At 48.3% G+C, this 16,615-nt stretch overlaps 1 protein-coding gene across 2 annotated transcripts in view; it reads right to left on the bottom strand.

Moving 5' to 3' along the window:
* Positions 1–16,615, bottom strand: part of USP4 (ubiquitin specific peptidase 4) — a 35,852-nt gene that overhangs the window by 4,593 nt on the left and 14,644 nt on the right. For both annotated transcript variants that reach the window (XM_004581458.4, XM_004581457.4), the window contains 9 exons: positions 15,741–15,858; positions 14,243–14,416; positions 13,288–13,446; positions 9,264–9,488; positions 8,528–8,611; positions 7,983–8,077; positions 7,021–7,212; positions 5,466–5,554; positions 1,112–1,336 (listed from right to left, as the gene is read on the bottom strand). In XM_004581458.4, the coding sequence (XP_004581515.2) occupies positions 1,112–1,336; positions 5,466–5,554; positions 7,021–7,212; positions 7,983–8,077; positions 8,528–8,611; positions 9,264–9,488; positions 13,288–13,446; positions 14,243–14,416; positions 15,741–15,858 (1,361 nt within the window). The remainder of the gene's footprint in view (positions 1–1,111; positions 1,337–5,465; positions 5,555–7,020; positions 7,213–7,982; positions 8,078–8,527; positions 8,612–9,263; positions 9,489–13,287; positions 13,447–14,242; positions 14,417–15,740; positions 15,859–16,615) is intronic.

Below are 16,615 nucleotides of genomic sequence, written 5' to 3'. Positions count from 1 at the left end.
AAAGAAAAAATGTGTCTCAAAAAATATAAGCAAGTACACAGGGCCCGGCGGCGTGGCCTAGCGGCTAAAGTCCTCGCCTTGAACGCCCCGGGATCCCATATGGGCGCCAGTTCTAATCCCGGCAGCTCCATTTCCCATCTAGCTCCCTACTTGTGGCCTGGGAAAACAGTCAAAGACGGTCCAAAGCCTTGGGACCCTGCACCCGTGTGGGACACCCAGAAAAGGTTCCTGGTTCCCAGCTTTGGATCGGCGCAGCACTGGCCGTTGCGGCTCACTTGGGGAGTGAATCATTGGACGGAAGATCTTTCTCTCCTCCTCTCTGTATATCTAATAAAAATAAAATAAAATATTTAAAAAAATATATAAGCAAGTACACAAACAGCTGGTTTACTAGTTTCTTCTCTAACAAAAGCAGCTAAAAGATACAGAAATACTTCAGTGGGACCAGCAGTGAGGCACATCAGCTAAAGCCACCACCTGCGAAGCCAGCATTCCATGTGGGAGCAGATCTGCATCGTAGCTGCCCACTTCCTTTCAGCCTGGCTCAGGCTTGGCCATTGTGGCCACTTGAGATAGCCACTTGGAGAACAATCTCACTGACAGAAAACCTTTCTGTGTCCCTTCTCATAATTCAGACTTACACATAAAAAATGAATAAAATAAGAATTTTTTAGAGAGCTGCATCTGCAAGTCCTGCATGAGGGTCCTCACTGGCTTGTCCCACACAACGCCGAACCACATAGCCGTCCTCCAGCCGTGTCACAATTCCTAAATATTCTTTCAAAACAAAACATGGAATGATTCTCTGAAGTTGAAGATGTTTAAAGAAATGTTGTTACGGGGTGGGGGGGTGGGGTGGAGAGGCTGTGCAACCGGATCAAAGCACTTGTCCCTAAAGGACGAGGAAGTAAAGGGGGCCACCTCCTCCCAGGACCTCAAGGACCATGCTGGAAGGAGGAAGGCTTTCCCCTGAAGAAGGTCATGGGACTTCCAGAGTCAGCCCACAGCCGGCCTGTTTGCCCCCGTGATTGCAAGACGAGGAAAGGGAAGCACCAAAGCAATAAGCCATCCTCCGCCCAAAGCCCGACTTAAGGCCCTGGAACGTGCTTACAGTTGAGTTTAAGCAGCTTCCCATCAGTCGCAAGGGAATTGATGTCCGCTGTTCCATAGGAGTTCACCAGACTGAAGGTGAAGAGCCTCTTGGGGCAGGCCTGGCCGGGGGCCTTCTGTGGCCTGCTCTCACAGGGCTCGCTGCCCAGCTCGTCCTCCCCACTGCCTTCTGTCTCAGACAGCTGCTCTTTGCCTTCTTCTTGATGTTCCATTTCCTCCTCTTCTCCTGATACACAAACAAAACAAGGCACATGCACCATGAGGCCGTGTCCATGTGCAAGCGCTTCTTCCTGCAAATAGACTGCACACAAGAACCTTCGCCTGCCCCCATGGCCTGTGCAAGCCACTCTAATTCATGTGTGACCCTCTCTGAAGGGGGCAGTGGCCATAGCTCTTCTGTGCTGAGGAAGTGGAGGTGCAAGTTCAGTGAGCCCCAAAGGTGCCGTGACTTGGCAGTCCTGCAGCCCAGCATGTGGGCCCCTCCTTTGTAGGTCACCAAAATTCACACAGCTCCGCTCTTTGAACTACTTCATTACGCACACAGACAGCAAAGGCCTAAACGAAACACACATTCGGCACTCGGGTTCAACTGCTGCCTGTGTCGCTGGCATTCCCTATGGACACCAATTTGAGTCCAGTTTCTTCTGCTTCCAATCCAGCTCCTTGCTAACATGCCTCGGAAGGCAGAAGATGGACAAAATCCTTGGGCTCCTGGAACCCATCGAAGACCTAGACAAACGGTCTAGCTCCTGGCTTCAGCCAGGTTTAGCCTCAAATGCTGTGTGACCTTCAGAAGACTGAACCAGCAGGATGAAAGTCCTTTCTATCCCTCTTTCTCTATATTTCTACCTTTCAAAAACAGTTCTTGAGAAAAAAAAAGTAAATGAACACAAATATTAAGTAAAAGTATTCAGTTTCCCCAGAAAACAAACAAAAATAACCACACATACCAAATGTTCCCTGAGCGAGCACTTACTGTCAATCTCTTAGGTGCGGATGGCATGCCATGCTGCGGAGCCATGGCAGATGGAGGAGAAAGGTAAAGCCTCACATCAACATTAATTCCTGTAAGGATGGGGTCCACCCAAGAGCCGACTGGAAGGGGACCAAGAAGAGCGGACACAAAACAAACTCTGGGGCGGGCACCGTGGCTCAACAGACTAATCCTCCACCTTCAAGCGTAAGCATCCAACATGGGTGCTGGTTTGTGTCCTGGTTGCTCCACTTCCCACACAGCTCCCTGTCTGTGGCCTGGGAAAACAGCAAAGGACGGTTTAAGTCCTTGGGCCCCTGCACCCACGTGGGAGACCCAAAAGAAGCTCCTGGCTTCGGACTGGCTCAGCTCCTGCCACTGCTGCCATTTGGGGAGACAACCAGTGGAAGCAAGATCTATGCCTCTGTCTCCTTCCCTCTGTAAATCTGCCTTTGCAATAAAAATGAGTAAGTATTAAAAAAAAAAAGATTTATTTTATTTTTATTAGAAAGTCAGATTTACAGAGAGGAGGAGAGACAAACAGGAAGATCTTCTGTCTGACGATTCACTCCCTAAGCGGCTCAATGGCTAGAACTGCATCGATCCGAAGCCAGAAGCCAGGAGCCTCTTTCAGGTCTCGTATGCGAGTGCAGGGTCCCAAGGCTTTGGGCTGTCCTCAACTGCTTTCCCAGGCCACAGGCAGGGAGCTGGATGGGAAGTGGGCCGCCAGGATTAGAACTGGCACCCATATGGGATCCCAGCACATTCAAGGCGAGGATTTTAACCACTAGCCTACTGCGCCGGACCCACAATAAAAATAAGAAAATCTTTAAAAAAAAAGACATCTATGAACTTAGAAAAAAACATCAGATAAAACTATAAGATAAAATCAGATAAAAAAAAAAAAAACAGGAGAGGAGGCTGCACTGTGTAGGAAGCCTGTGTGTCCCAGAGGCCCTCCCCACCCCCTCAACTCCTCTAATGGCAGCACTGCCCCTTCTACTCAGGTGAGCCAGTCCTACTCCTGCCTGCTGCCAATGTCCTGGCATCACCCGAACTCTGCCCCTGGCCATTCTATTGGTCCTGTTACCTGGACAATCTCAGAAACTGTTAATGTAGTCACAAGTTAATGTCATGCACAGTGGCATAACAGCCTAATCCTCTGCCTTGTGGTGCCAGCAACTTATATAGAGGCTGTTTAGAGTCCTGACTGCTCTACTTTGGATCCAGCTCCCTGCTTGTGGCCTAAGAAAGCTGTGTAGGACGGCCCAAGTCCTTGGGACCCCACACTGAATACAGCTCCCAGTTTTAGATCAGCTCAGCTCTGGCTGTTGTGGACATTTGAAGAATGAACCAGCACACAGAAAAACTCTTAATCTCTCCTTACCTCTCTGTAAAATATTTCAATAAAAATAAATAAATCTTCAGAATGAAAAGGCCAAGAAATGTCCACCTTAGGATGACAAGAGAAGGGAGAGTCACTTCCTAGTAGCTACTCTGAAGTCACTGGAACAAACAGCACAGGCCTTAAGGATGGCAAGCCAAGGCCAACAAGAAGCCACGGCAGCAAAGGGACACACCTGGCATGAACCAGTCTCAAGCCTGCACACCTAGTACAACTTGCTGGATTCAGAAAGCAAGCAATCTTTGTGAACAGAAGCCCAATGTGTGGAGCCCCAACATAGCAGGGATAGCTGGGACAACAGCCAGCCCTCACAGGGGTTGATAGGGACTTAGCCCCCACCCTGGGCTGGCCACTGTAACCACCTGTTCTCATTCAGCTGTATTTGCCAGTGGGAAGCAGGTGGCACCGGGCTGGTTTGCAGATGAACAAGCCAAGGTTCAGAGGAATGTAGTGACCTGTTGAAGCCCATGCCATACCTCAGACGAGGGGTCACAGGGCCCTAGCTTCTGCAGAGCCACAAGTAAGCCAAGGTCTGCTAACAGACTGCCACTGTCACTTTGAAACCTCTGCTTGTGCGACCTGTGCACAAAATACACTTTCGTTCGTCTCCTGGCCAGGGAGAACTAGTGCTGACTCTAAGATTTCTTACCCAACCTAAAATACTAAAAGGAACCTGGAACAATCAATCACTGGCAGTGTAGCCAGCAGTATTTTTCAGTTTGTTGATTTCATTTATTAACCCCCAATCCATATATATTATTTGTACGGTACAATGTGATGTTCTGATTCATGTAGACATGGGATAAAGATCAACTCAGCACATTTAACATCACCTTACACTTTTATCCTTTCCTTAGGGCATGCTCAAAAGCCTCTTTGCTAACCACTCTGACACATGATGCAGTATGGCTACCTCCACGCCCCTTGCTATGCCACACAACACCAGAACTGATTTCTCCATCTCACCATAACGCTGCACCTGCTGACCAAGCTGTTCATCCTCTCCACCCCAGGCTGCCAACCTCTGGTGAGCACTCTTTCACTCTCAACTTCAAAGAAATCCACTTCTCTAGACTGCACAGAAAGGGGGGGGTCATCATGACACTGTGGTGTTTGTCTTTCTATGCCTGACTTACTTAGCATAACGTCCCTCATGTCCAGACATGTCACTGGCCAAGAGTCAAGATGTCTAATATCAGTTCTCACTTTCAGGACCTTGTACATATTAGAGAAATCTGTACAATTAGATTTGTAACTGGTATTTTAAAGAATTAATCTGGAGGATGCTTCCAGTTTTCAAGAAATAAAACCATTGGTTCTTTCAGATCCATTGAAGAGTAACATGTGTAATGCACATGGCACATGGCTCCCAGCATAAGAAAGGGCTTTGTCAGTGCCGGGCACTCTTGAGAGGACAATGAAGGCTCAGGGTTCTCCTACTTTCCCACATGGGATTTCCCTCTCACAGCAGGAGGTGCCTGTCACCAGCCACCACCCACGGCTTCCTGAGGAGAAAGGAATAAAAGAAACACCCAGGAGAGCTGGTCCCTGCCTTCTGACAAGCTGGCAGGAATTTCTATCTTCCCTGGGGACAGAAGGCTACGCATCATGCTGTGGAAGGGCAGAAGGGCCTGGTTAGCCACGGCTATGCCATGAAGGTTATAGAGACAGTCCCGTGCTGGCTGAACGCCACACTGCAACCCCAACAGATCAAATTCAAATCTTGACTCTGCTTTGTGACCTGGGCAAGTCACTCAACCCCTGTAGGCTCAGTATACTGCAGTAAAACTCAACCCATGTCAGCAGGTGTCTAGGAAGATTCCAGGAGCTGACAAAGTAGAACAGTGACCATACAGATCTGGCTCCCAGGTCTGCTATAATAGGCAGAAGTGCCAATCAAGTGCCACAACCTTAGCATGAACTGAGGGACCCACTCAGTCCCAGGACCACCGCCCCTAGAACTGCCCCCCAGCTCACCTTCACAGTTGTCCCTGGAGCCATTGCAGGCCCCTGACTCCAAGAGTGAGCTGCCAGATTCATCAGGCAAAGGGTGTTTTATGTAGCGGCTTAAAAGAGAAAGAGCAAAACAGTTAGGTGTAACATTTCCTTGCTTTTCTCCGCAATGCAGCTAAGTAGTGCATATAATCTATTCACAAAGCAATTTTTGTAAATAAAAAGTGCTTTAAAACCACATGATGGTTCACACTAAAACACTAAGAGGAATCCACGAGACATGACATTCAATCTATTAAGCCATAAAGACTTCAAAAAACCTGTCTCCCGTCTTCTGTGAATGTCCATAACATCATCATTTTTTTTAAAGATTTATTTATTTAATTACAAAGTCAGATATACAGAGAGGAGGAGAGACAGAGAGGAAGATCTTCTGTCCGATGATTCACTCCCCAAGTGAGTGCAACGGCCGGTGCTGCGCCAATCCGAAGCCGGGAACCAGAAACCTTTTCTGGGTCTCCCACACGGGTGCAGGGTCCCAAAGCTTTGGACTGCTTTCCCAGGCCACAAGCAGGGAGCTGGATGGGAAGTGGAGCTGCCGGGATTAGAACCGGCGCCCATATGGGAACCCCGGCGCGTTCAAGGTGAGGACTTTAGCCGCTAGGCCACGCCGCCGGGCCCAACATCATCATTTTTAAGACTATTTCTCTGGGTGGGCTTTGTGGTACGGTGGGTGAAGCTGTGGCCTTGATACCAAATACCATTTCTTTTTCTTTTTTTAAAGATTTTGATTGGAAAGTCAGATTTCCAAAGAGGAGACACAGAAAGATCTTCTGTCCACTGGTTCACTTCCCAAGTGACCACAATGATCACAGCTGAACCGATTCAAAGCCAGGAGCTTCTTCCAGATCTCCCATGCAGGTGCAGGGTCCCAAGGCTTTGGGTCATCCTTTACTGCTTTCCTAGGACACAAGCAGGGAGCTGGATGGGAAGTAGAGCAGTCAGGATACGAACCAACACCCATATGGGATCCTGGCAGATGCAAGGCAAGGATTTAGCCATTTCTGATCCAGCTCCCTGCCAAAGTGCCTGAGAAAACAGCAGATGATGGTCCAAGTACCTGGGCCCCTATTACTCACATGGGAGATAACAGATGGGAGTTCTAGGCTTCTGGCTTCACAGAGCCCTGGCTGTTGTAGCCATTTGGGGAATGAATAAGCAAATGAAGATCTACCTCTCCCCTTCTGTCACTCTCTCAAAATAAATTATTTTTTAAAAAATTAAATAAACGAAGTTATTTCTCAGTAATGCTAATTACAAACTTCAGAACAGTGCAATATTTCAGAAATAGTTTTCAAACACAAAGCCTCTGAATCCCCAAATGCAGGTGGCTGACTCGATTCAGAGACTTTTGGTCACAGTATACCCGACACCCCATCCCAATAACACCTGCTGGCCCTTCTGGGTCAGACATAGTTGAGCCTAGGGGAAACACGCAGCCCATTTTACAGGGCTGCTACTACCATTAGACACCCATATTGATCTCAGAGACACACCAAATTGCATCTCTGGCACTGACCTGATCCGATCACAAACAGCCTGGTACAGAGAGTCGAGGGTGAGCTTGTGCTTAGGGACAGACACCAGCAGTGGCTGCCCGTACAGCACCACCCCGGAGGATGTGCTCGACGGCCTGGACTTCCTTTCCCTGAAGTAGATAGGAAGTGTGACCCGCTCCACACCATCCACAGAGGTGTCGCAGACCTCATACCTGTGTCGGACAGAGAGGATGTATTAACCTGTGAGCACAGAGCAGCTGCAGTGGTGGGTCTACAGGCCCTGGCACACCGAGTACACTAGCAGAAAGGCAGAGAAGCTATTTCCACCGCGCCTTCCAGAATATAAACCAAAAGTCACAGGCCCAGACATGTAATGGGGAGGTTTCTTCTTTAGATATTGCATTCCTCAGGCAAAGCCAAGACCAATCCTGAAAAGCTTCTACATTACACAAGTTTCCAAGTGAGAGTAGAGAAGGCGGGAACAGGCCACACTGAAGCAAGTAACAGTTGGGGAGCTGTAGGCAAGTTCACAACACCCCCCTCCACCAGGGATTACACCTACAATTACACAGAAAAGCCAGGAAGTAGCCCAAGACAATAAGCTGCTTCCCTCATACCCCTGCCCCCACCCACAAGAAGTGAGGAACTGGTGTGGAGCAGACAGACAGTCTGGGCACAAACTGTTTGTTTCTGAGACAGAGATGGTGTTGCCATGACACCAGCCCAAGGAGTCGCATCCCCTTCCCCTTTCTCCCACAGTTGGGATGCCTCCATGACCTGCTGCTTCACCTGCTACAGGTATTAACCACAGGTGTGTCCTTGCAGAGAAGCACCACGGGGACACACGACTTGCAGTGCCTTAAGGTGCTGATGGTGCTGGTTGCCCAGTCCGCTGCACTCCCAGGTAGCTCATTTGAGCACCACCTGCCAGGATGGCAGAACCCCTAGAACAGGTGCCCTTACTTCACAGCACAATACTCACACAAAAATGTCATCTCGAGGCATGATATGATTTAAACCTTCATCCATTTGGAAAATTTTGTGGAACCGGTGATTATACACATCTGTGACCACCATCTGGGAATTAACAGTAATAGATTACAACTACTTATAACCTAGATACAACTACTTATAACCTAGATACAAGAGGAAAGAAATGTCCAGCTCGAATGTTGTCTCTATGTGCACTCCCACAAATGGCCCCAGGACTCGGAGCTAAGGTCCAAGGGAGAAGTGGAGGCTGGGTGGCAAGGAGTGCTAATCACAGACTGGAACTTATCCAAAATCTGCTGGGGTGTTGCACAAGGCCAAAGCCTCCAGGCCAGTCCATCACACAGTGCTGGCAACATAGCTCTACCCCTTGATGCAGACCATGGTTAGTGTGACCCAAAAGCAAGAACAAAAACGATGGTGTTTCTCTGGAGCTAGGACAGCCCCAGGGCACCCAGAGCTAAGGGTATGACTGTACTGGACAGCAACTACTACCCACCCCCTGAAAAAGGAGTCTCGTTGATCGCCCGGACTTACGTTTTCTGCAGCAATGCCAGAGAGCCTGGAGAGTGCGTCGCACAGGTCTGACACGGCCCCCATCAGTGGGACAGTCACCCGGTACTGCAGGGGAGAGACAGTCAAGATAACAGGTGGGAAACAAGCTGGGAGGGGCAGGCGTGTGGAACAAGTTGCTCTTTTGGAAACAGCAGCATACAGGGAGGTCAGGGACCAGAAGAGTGAGTGGCAGAGACAACAGGCACGTGTGCATCAGTCCCTGCCTCAGGAACCAGCAGCACAGGAGCTGGGCCATCTCCTGCCCTGCCAAACACTGCCCCAGTTGTTCTTCACATGACTCTGTATGCTCCCCTTAGGTGATCCCACCCATCATCCTTTTCAGACATGAAGTTTAATGCATCCCCAGCACAGCTGCATCCCAAGATTTGCTGCTCAGACACATGTCCTGGCCTCTTGTTTGGGGCTTTTTTGGCTAACCTGAGGGTGAAGCTAAGGAAGCCTCTGGGTCCCAAACCTTCATACACAGGGCCACTTCACAGACCCACAGATTTCTTCAGTCACATGACTGGAACATGAGGAACAAAACCACCACAAGCAAGGCATATTACAGGATTGCCCAAAGGTCAGAGGGGGTCAAGTGCTGAGGGGACACAGGCAACTCACAGAGTCCCCGAGGCAACATGGCCAGAGAAAGCAGCCCCCCAGCGTCTAGAGACCACTCAAAGCAAGAATGCCATAAAGGTGTGTGCTCTATTACCTGGGTAGGCCTGCAGCGAGGGTCAGCAGGCACCAGGAAGACCTCCATGACTCGGTCTTTCTTCAAGGGCAGTGGGAGAGTAAGATAGCAAAATGGATCAAAAGTCACAGAAACCTTAGCACATTCTGGGCAAACCAAGGTAGATTTGAAGAGCCCATGGAAAGTGTCCACAATCACAGAATCATTCCGCAACCTGTGATTCTCCCAGGCTTCCTTTGCCACTACCTGCAAGAAAGGGATTAATGGGACATTGTCAGCATCTCTTGGTTCTTCTCTCTGTATCCAGGAGGATTCACAGTAAAGTCCAAGCAGGACCAGCTAGCAGTGTGGTCCAGGCCAAGAAGAGCCACCACTGCTCTTAGTGCTCCATACTCAACTTGCCAGCCTGCTCTACACCCAGGCCACCACTGAGTGGGAGTCAACACAGTAGATGGGAAATGAAGGGTCAGCATGTCATCTCAGGGAAACAGGAGGCTAGAAAGCAGTATGGGCACACAGACCTAACTCGGGCAAGGGCTGCCCCGCAGTCTTTCCGTACATCTGGTGAAGCTTGCATCTACAGTACAGCTCTGCTAACACAGTTTTTTCTTTAACATCTACATGTCACTTACAGGATTCATATTAGTTATAACAATGTGACAGCACAGCTGAAGTAATACATTCTTTCACAGAGAAGAAAACATACATACCTTATGGCACTGGGTTGAGTCTCTGTGATGCCAGCCTCATACTAATGGAGGGACATTTCATGTCCCGGCTGCTCTGCTTTTCACCCAGTTTCCTGCTAATGCAACTGTGACCTAACTACTTGGACACCTGACATATTTAGGGAAGGCCAGGACAGAGTTCCAAGTTCCTGCCTTCAGCCTGGTCCAGCCCTCGCTGTTGGGGCCATCTAGAGTGAACCGATGGAAAGATCCTCTGTCTTTCCCTCTCTCTCTGCAACTCTGACCTTCAAATAAATAAAAATTCTAAAAACTCTTTTGAAAATTTTCCCAATTTAAATAAATAATTAGGTATTTAAATGTCTACAATATATTAATTGCTGTGGTCTGTGCAGTGGATGTGGGGGACACGAAGGTGTGAAGAGTATTGTTCCATTGTAGGCTGGGCCGCAACGAATTTCCCGCTGTACGGCAGGGCCAGGCGGATGTCTCTCAAGCACCTGAATGCAGCTCCACCTTCCTCTGCATGGACACTGGGTCCACCCTGTGGAAGAATTCTAATCCATTCAGGCACTGTTTGCTACTGTGGAGTTGGCTTTTTTACTCAATGTGAGCTTGGAGTTTAATGTCAATAATGTCTTGCAAAAGGGCCTTTTATTATTCATGCTGTTTTGGCTGTCCCCATTGACTTTAAGCTAATGCAGGGACCTGTATTTAGCGTTTCCTTCTTTCCTTGATCTTTAGGTTCTCCTTTTCTTTGTAATACAAAATTGAGTTGTAGAATAAGAATGTAGTAGGAACTTCTATTGTTTTTAGGTGAAACAAATGGCAGAATTATCCTTAGAAACACCCACTTGACCATGACATAAAAAGTCTGAGCCAGAGTTTGACTGTTTCTGTATAAATAAAGCAGACAGCTTTCCCCGCAGTCCATTATGATCATGAAATCATAATGGTCCATTACTTTCCTCTTTATGCCTAATCTACGCACCCTTCCAAACTCAGCTGGAGCTGGACTTCGGTAATTAATCACCATTACTTTAAGATTTATTTATTTTTATTAGAAAGGCACATCTACAGAGATAAGGAGAGACAGAAACAAAGATCTTCCATCATCTGGTTCACGCTCCAAGTTGTGGCAATGGCCAGAGAGGAGCTGATTCAAAGCCATGAGCAGGAGTTTATTCCAGGTCTTCCACAGGGATGCAGGGCTTCAAGACCTCAGGCCATCCTCTACTACTTTTCCAGGACACAATTAGGGATCTGGATTGGAAGTAGAGCATCTGGGACATGAAAAGCACCCATAAGGATGCCAGTGCTTGCAGGCAGACCATCAGCCAATTGAGCCAATTTGCCAGCCCCACCATTAATTTTAATAATCAAGAATGGGCCCAGCGGCTAAAGTCCTCGCCTTGAACAAGCTGGGATACCATGTGGGTGCCGGTTCTAATCCCAGCTGCTCCACTTCCCATCCAGCTCCATGCTCGGGCCCTGGAAAAGCAGTCGAGGACAGCCCAAAGCTTTGGGACCCTGCACCCATGTGGGAGACCTGGAAGAGGTTCCTGGTTCCTGACTTCAGATTAGTGCAGTACCGGCCGTTGCGCTCACTTGGGGAGTGAATCATCAGAGGGAAGATCTTCCTCTCTGTCTCTCCTCCTCTCTGTACATCTGACTCTGTAATAAAGTAAATAAACCTTAAAAAAAAAAAAAAAAAAGAAAGAATGGGAGCTTGGGTCAAGCACGGCAATCTAGTGTTTAAAATCCTAGCCTTGCATGCGCTGGAATCCCATATGGGCACCGGTTCTAATCCTGGCAGCTCCACTTCCCATCCAGCTCCCTGCTTGTGGCCTGGAAAAGCAGAAGAGGATGGCCCAAAGCCTTGGGACCCTGCACCCACAGGGGAGACTTGGAAGCAGCTCTGGGTTCCTGGTTCTGATTGGCTCAGTTCCGGCTATTGCGGCCACTTAGTGAGTAAATCAGCGGAAGCAAGATCTTTTTGTCTCTCCTTTCTGTAAAGGAGTAGGGGCTAGTCAGTAGTTGGCACAATAACCTAGCAACTAAATCCTTGTTTTATATGCGCAGGGATCCCATATGGATTCCAGTTTGTGTCCCTGCTGCTCCACTTCTCTTCCAACTCCCTGCTGTGGCCTGGGAAAGCAGCAGAGGATGGCTCAAAGCCTTGGGATCATGCACCCACATGGGAGACCCAGAGGAAGCTCCTGGTTTCAGATTGGTTCAGCTCCAGCCATTGCAGCCACTTGGGGAGGGAACCAGCATATGGAATATCTTTCTTTCGGTATCTCCTTTTCTCTGCATATCTGCCTTTACAATAAAAAAAAAAATAAATCTTACAAAAAAATATTAGTGGATGGGGTCCAATGCAATGGCTCACAGTTGAATCCTCGCCTTGTACATGCCAGGATCCCATATGGATGCCAGTTTGTGTACTGGCTGCTCCACTTTGTTTCCAGTTCCCTGCTTGCTGTGGCCTGGAGGGTGATGGAGGATGGTCCAAGGCCTTGGGGCCTTGCACTCATGCATGAGGCCCAGAGGAGGCTGCCGGCTCCTTACTTCTGGCTTCTGATTGGCTCAGTTCTGGCCACTGTGGCCACTTGGGGAGTGAACCAGCAGATGGAAGATCTTTCTCTCTGTGTCTCCTTCTGTATGTGCGTTTGCCTTTCCAATAGAAATAAATTCTTAAAAAAAAAGAAAAGAAAGAAAGAAAGAAAAGAAAAGAAAAAGAATGGGAGTTGGTGCTGCGATGCCATAAGTTACACCACCATTCACAGTGCCAGCACCCTAGGGGTACCAGTTTGAGGCCCAGCTGCACTGCTCCAGTGCTCTGCTAATGGCCCTGAGAAAGAGGTGGAAGAGTCCCTGTGCTCCTGCCATCCACGTGGGAGATGCACAAGTTTCTGGCTCCTGGCTGCCACCTGGTATAGCCCCAATAGTGCCAGCCATTTAGGGAGTCAAGAGTAGATCAAAGATCTCCCTATTTTTCTATATATAATTCTGCCATTCAGATAACATATGAATCTTAAAATACAAGTAAGCCAATGGATTTGAACGGGAGTAGTAACAGTACAAAGTATGCACACTAGTGTTATCAGAACATCCTAAGTCTCTGGTTTGACAATCAAAGACCAAGTAGCAAACACTAATTTGAAGCTCATCAGGGACTGTTAAGAGTAACAAGGGTTAGTCCCTTTTTAACCTGGGATGTATTTCTTACCTAGAGGCCATGCCATTGTCACTCACAACAGCACCAGATTCCCTGGGCCTTGCTGCCCACTCAGCTACCCCCAGCATACCCCTGCACTGCCTTGAGATCCTATACTCAAAACCCACGGGGACCATACCGCATCAGGTCGCCCATTGGCATCCCTGAGCTCCAAGTAGGGCTTCTTCTTCACTCGGTTGAGATCTTCGTGTAAGCCATCCAGGAGAAAGGCTAACAGCTCCTGAGAGTCTTGCTGCTGGTAACCAGAAAACTGAGGAGCAAAGCGTCCCACTTGAGTCTGCAACAAAAGCAACTACATCAGAAGGCATGTTGTATACAGAAACAGCAAAGTCAGAAGGGAAACTGTCATCAAAAACAGCCCTGTGGGAGTGTGCATTCAGCCTGACATTTGAAATGCCCAGGTTATACAACGGAATGCCTGGGTTGTGTTCCTGACTCCAGCCCTGACTAAGCTCCAGACACCAGATATTTCTGTGAGAGAATCGGTAAATGCAAGCACTGTCTACTGGTTGCCCTCTCTACTTTCCAAACAAATGAACACTGCTAAGATGCATTTCAGATAGGGTCAGTATTGTGGCACAGGAAGACAAGCCAACACCTGCCAAGATGGCATCCCACACAGATCCTGGTTGGAGTCCCAGCTGTTGCTCTTCCCATCTAGTTCCCTGCTTATGTATCAGGAAAAACAGCAGGATATAGCCCAAGTTCTCGGACCCTGTACCCAAGTGGAAGACTCAGAAGCTCCTGGCTGTGACCTGGCCCAGGCTTGCCCTTTGCAGTCATGTAGGGAGCAAACCAACAGACAGATCACTCCTCTGTTTCTTCCTCTGATTTTTGTATATGTGCTGCCAAAGTGAGCACTGTTTCTTCTTCTAATACTTGTCTTTCAAATAGTAAATCTCAAAAATCAGACAGTGCACTCAAAATGACGAACAAAAAAAAAAGGGTATGACAATGTTGTGCCTTTTTGCAGTTTCCATCTTACTCTCAGTGCAAGTAAAGGAATGTCTCATTACATCACTAAACCACTATCCACAACACAGGAAAAAAATGAAGTATGGCTCTCCACCTACTTTGAACATGCGAGGTGCCACGTGAGTGTCCCTCCCCGACCACATCTGCTTAATGAGCTCTGCATAGGCCTCTGCAATCTCCCCTTTCATCCCAAGAGGGTTGTCTCTGTTGATTTCAGCCTCGTATTCATCTTTGAGAAAGTAGTCAGTCAGCGGGGCAGTGTTGCTCAGGCACTGGAAGAGAACAAGATCAGAGCTGAGACTCTTCTTGACTGCCCACATACACACACACACACACACACACACACACACACAATGGAACAAACTGAAGCACCATGACAGACAACCTCAACATCAAGGAGTCCCTAACAGATGCTGGGAAGGTTCCCAGCAGTGAGAAAAAGCTCCGCGGAGTGCAAGGTAAAAGACCACCTCTGTGCTAAGCTCCTACGATCACGATCTTTGAAGAGCTCAATACACTGCCTGAGACTTATCCTTGAAATCGGCTACTGGAAGGCAAAAGCTAAATATTTAATGCCCTTTTTTTAATAGAAAGGACTGGGAAATCTGAACCTTTCATGGGGTTGGCACAGTGGAATAGTGGATTGGGCCTCCACCTATAGTCCTGGCATCTCACACGTGTGACAGTCCTGGCTACTCCACCTCTGATTCAGCTCCATTAATGTGTCTAAGAAAGCAGCCAAAGATAACCCAAGAGGCCTGGTGCAACAGCTCAATTGACTAATCCACCTCCAAGTGCTGAGATATCAAATGGGCGCTAGTTCATGTCCCGGGATGCTCCATTTCCTATCCAGCTCCCTGCTTGTGGCCTGGGAGAGCCGCAGAAGATGGCCTAAAGTCTTGAGACCCTGCCCTTGCTTGGTAGGCCAGGAAGAAGCTCCTGTCTTCTGGCTTCAGATTGGCTCAGCTCCAGCTGTTGTGGCCACTTGAGGAGTGAACCTCAGATGGAAGATCTTTCTGTTTCTCCTTCTATCTGTAAATCTACCCTTCCATAAAAATAAATAAATCTTAAAAGAAAAAAAAGGGCAGTCAGTCTTGACAATGTGTCTTCTTAACTTTGCAGTTAGATCCTAGTCTATCAAAGGCTTCACATGTTACATAGTCAATAAATGCCTGATGAATTAACGAGACATCAAGGGGGAAACTAGAACTTTTTCCAGTAGGAAGTGTGAGGTGAGGTCATTATCCTTACAGGATGATCAGCAGTCAGCAAGGCACAACTTGGGTTAGCACCAACTCCTTTAAGTTCACTTCAACTCTTAAGATACCAAAGCAGGCACATAATCCAATACTTTCTAAGGATTTCACAGCCTAATGGTCAACAAAACTCAAAACCCTGAGGAAACCACACACCAACCTAAGCAGGAAGACATGGCTGCCAACACAAACACTGAGAACCATTCTAAGCCAGTCAATGGGCGGTGCCTTGATAGCGACCACTGGACGAGAGGGAGATGGTAATCCCTGGGAGAGGACCCACTCAGCACCACAGCAGCCCAAGGCAGGGTTTTATTTAGGCTACAGCTGTTCCCTTTACCTGCAGAGCGGAGTTCATAAAGCAGGTGTTCCCCAGGTTGCCAAGTCCACAGAGGCCAGGCTGGATGTGAGATGACGGAGGCTCCTGGCAGTTGTAGGAAGCTGAAAAGCCAGAGCCACTAGAAAACACAATCCGGATGAATGCTGCACACCCGTCCTACGTACAACCTTTAGAGCTCCTCAAGCTCATGTCTGGTTCAGACTGCATGCTGTATATCTCCCGTCTCCCACGGTAGTCCTCCTGCTGCTTCTGCTCTCCTAGCCCACCCTGACTTGCTAAGCTAGCAGGTATAAACACCTTAAGGAGAAAAACACTATTTGATTTTTCCTCTCTCAGGATTGGCAAATGCTCACTTTACATTCTTTCTTCCTGCAGGTTGACTGCCAAGTGATGGCACAGAAAAAATAAGATGCTGCAGCCACCACTGCCCACCAGACCGCTGCAGGCACCATTGTCCACCAGGCCACAGCCAACCCTGCCTGGACCTGAGGGTTCCCAAGCATTCACACCACATCCCTCTCCTCAGCTACCCTGTCTACAATGCATGTCAGTTATTCCAGGAAAGTTTGCAGAAAGAATCACAGCCACTCAGAGGAGGAACAGGCACGGCTCTCTCACGAGTGCAAACAGCCCCCTACAAGCATTTCGCCAAACTGGCCAGCCTAGCCCTTCACAAACAAAGGCAGTGACGTCTGAGACAACTAATGATTAAACCTGTGCAGAAGACACCAGTTTGCAGGAAGACAAGCCATGGGAGTCAAGACTAGGGAGGTGCACTTGATTGTAGGCAGGAAACTGAGGGAGAAGCCATATGCAGCATACTCTAATCCAACCACACTTTGCAGAGCAGCAAGTAAGCTCCCGGGTATCCACTG

The sequence above is a fragment of the Ochotona princeps genome, chromosome 21 (genome assembly GCF_030435755.1).
Source record: "Ochotona princeps isolate mOchPri1 chromosome 21, mOchPri1.hap1, whole genome shotgun sequence".
Classification (NCBI taxonomy): Eukaryota; Metazoa; Chordata; class Mammalia; order Lagomorpha; family Ochotonidae; genus Ochotona; species Ochotona princeps.
Note: the sequence above shows the minus strand (reverse complement) of the source record. Positions and strands in the feature narration are given on the sequence as shown.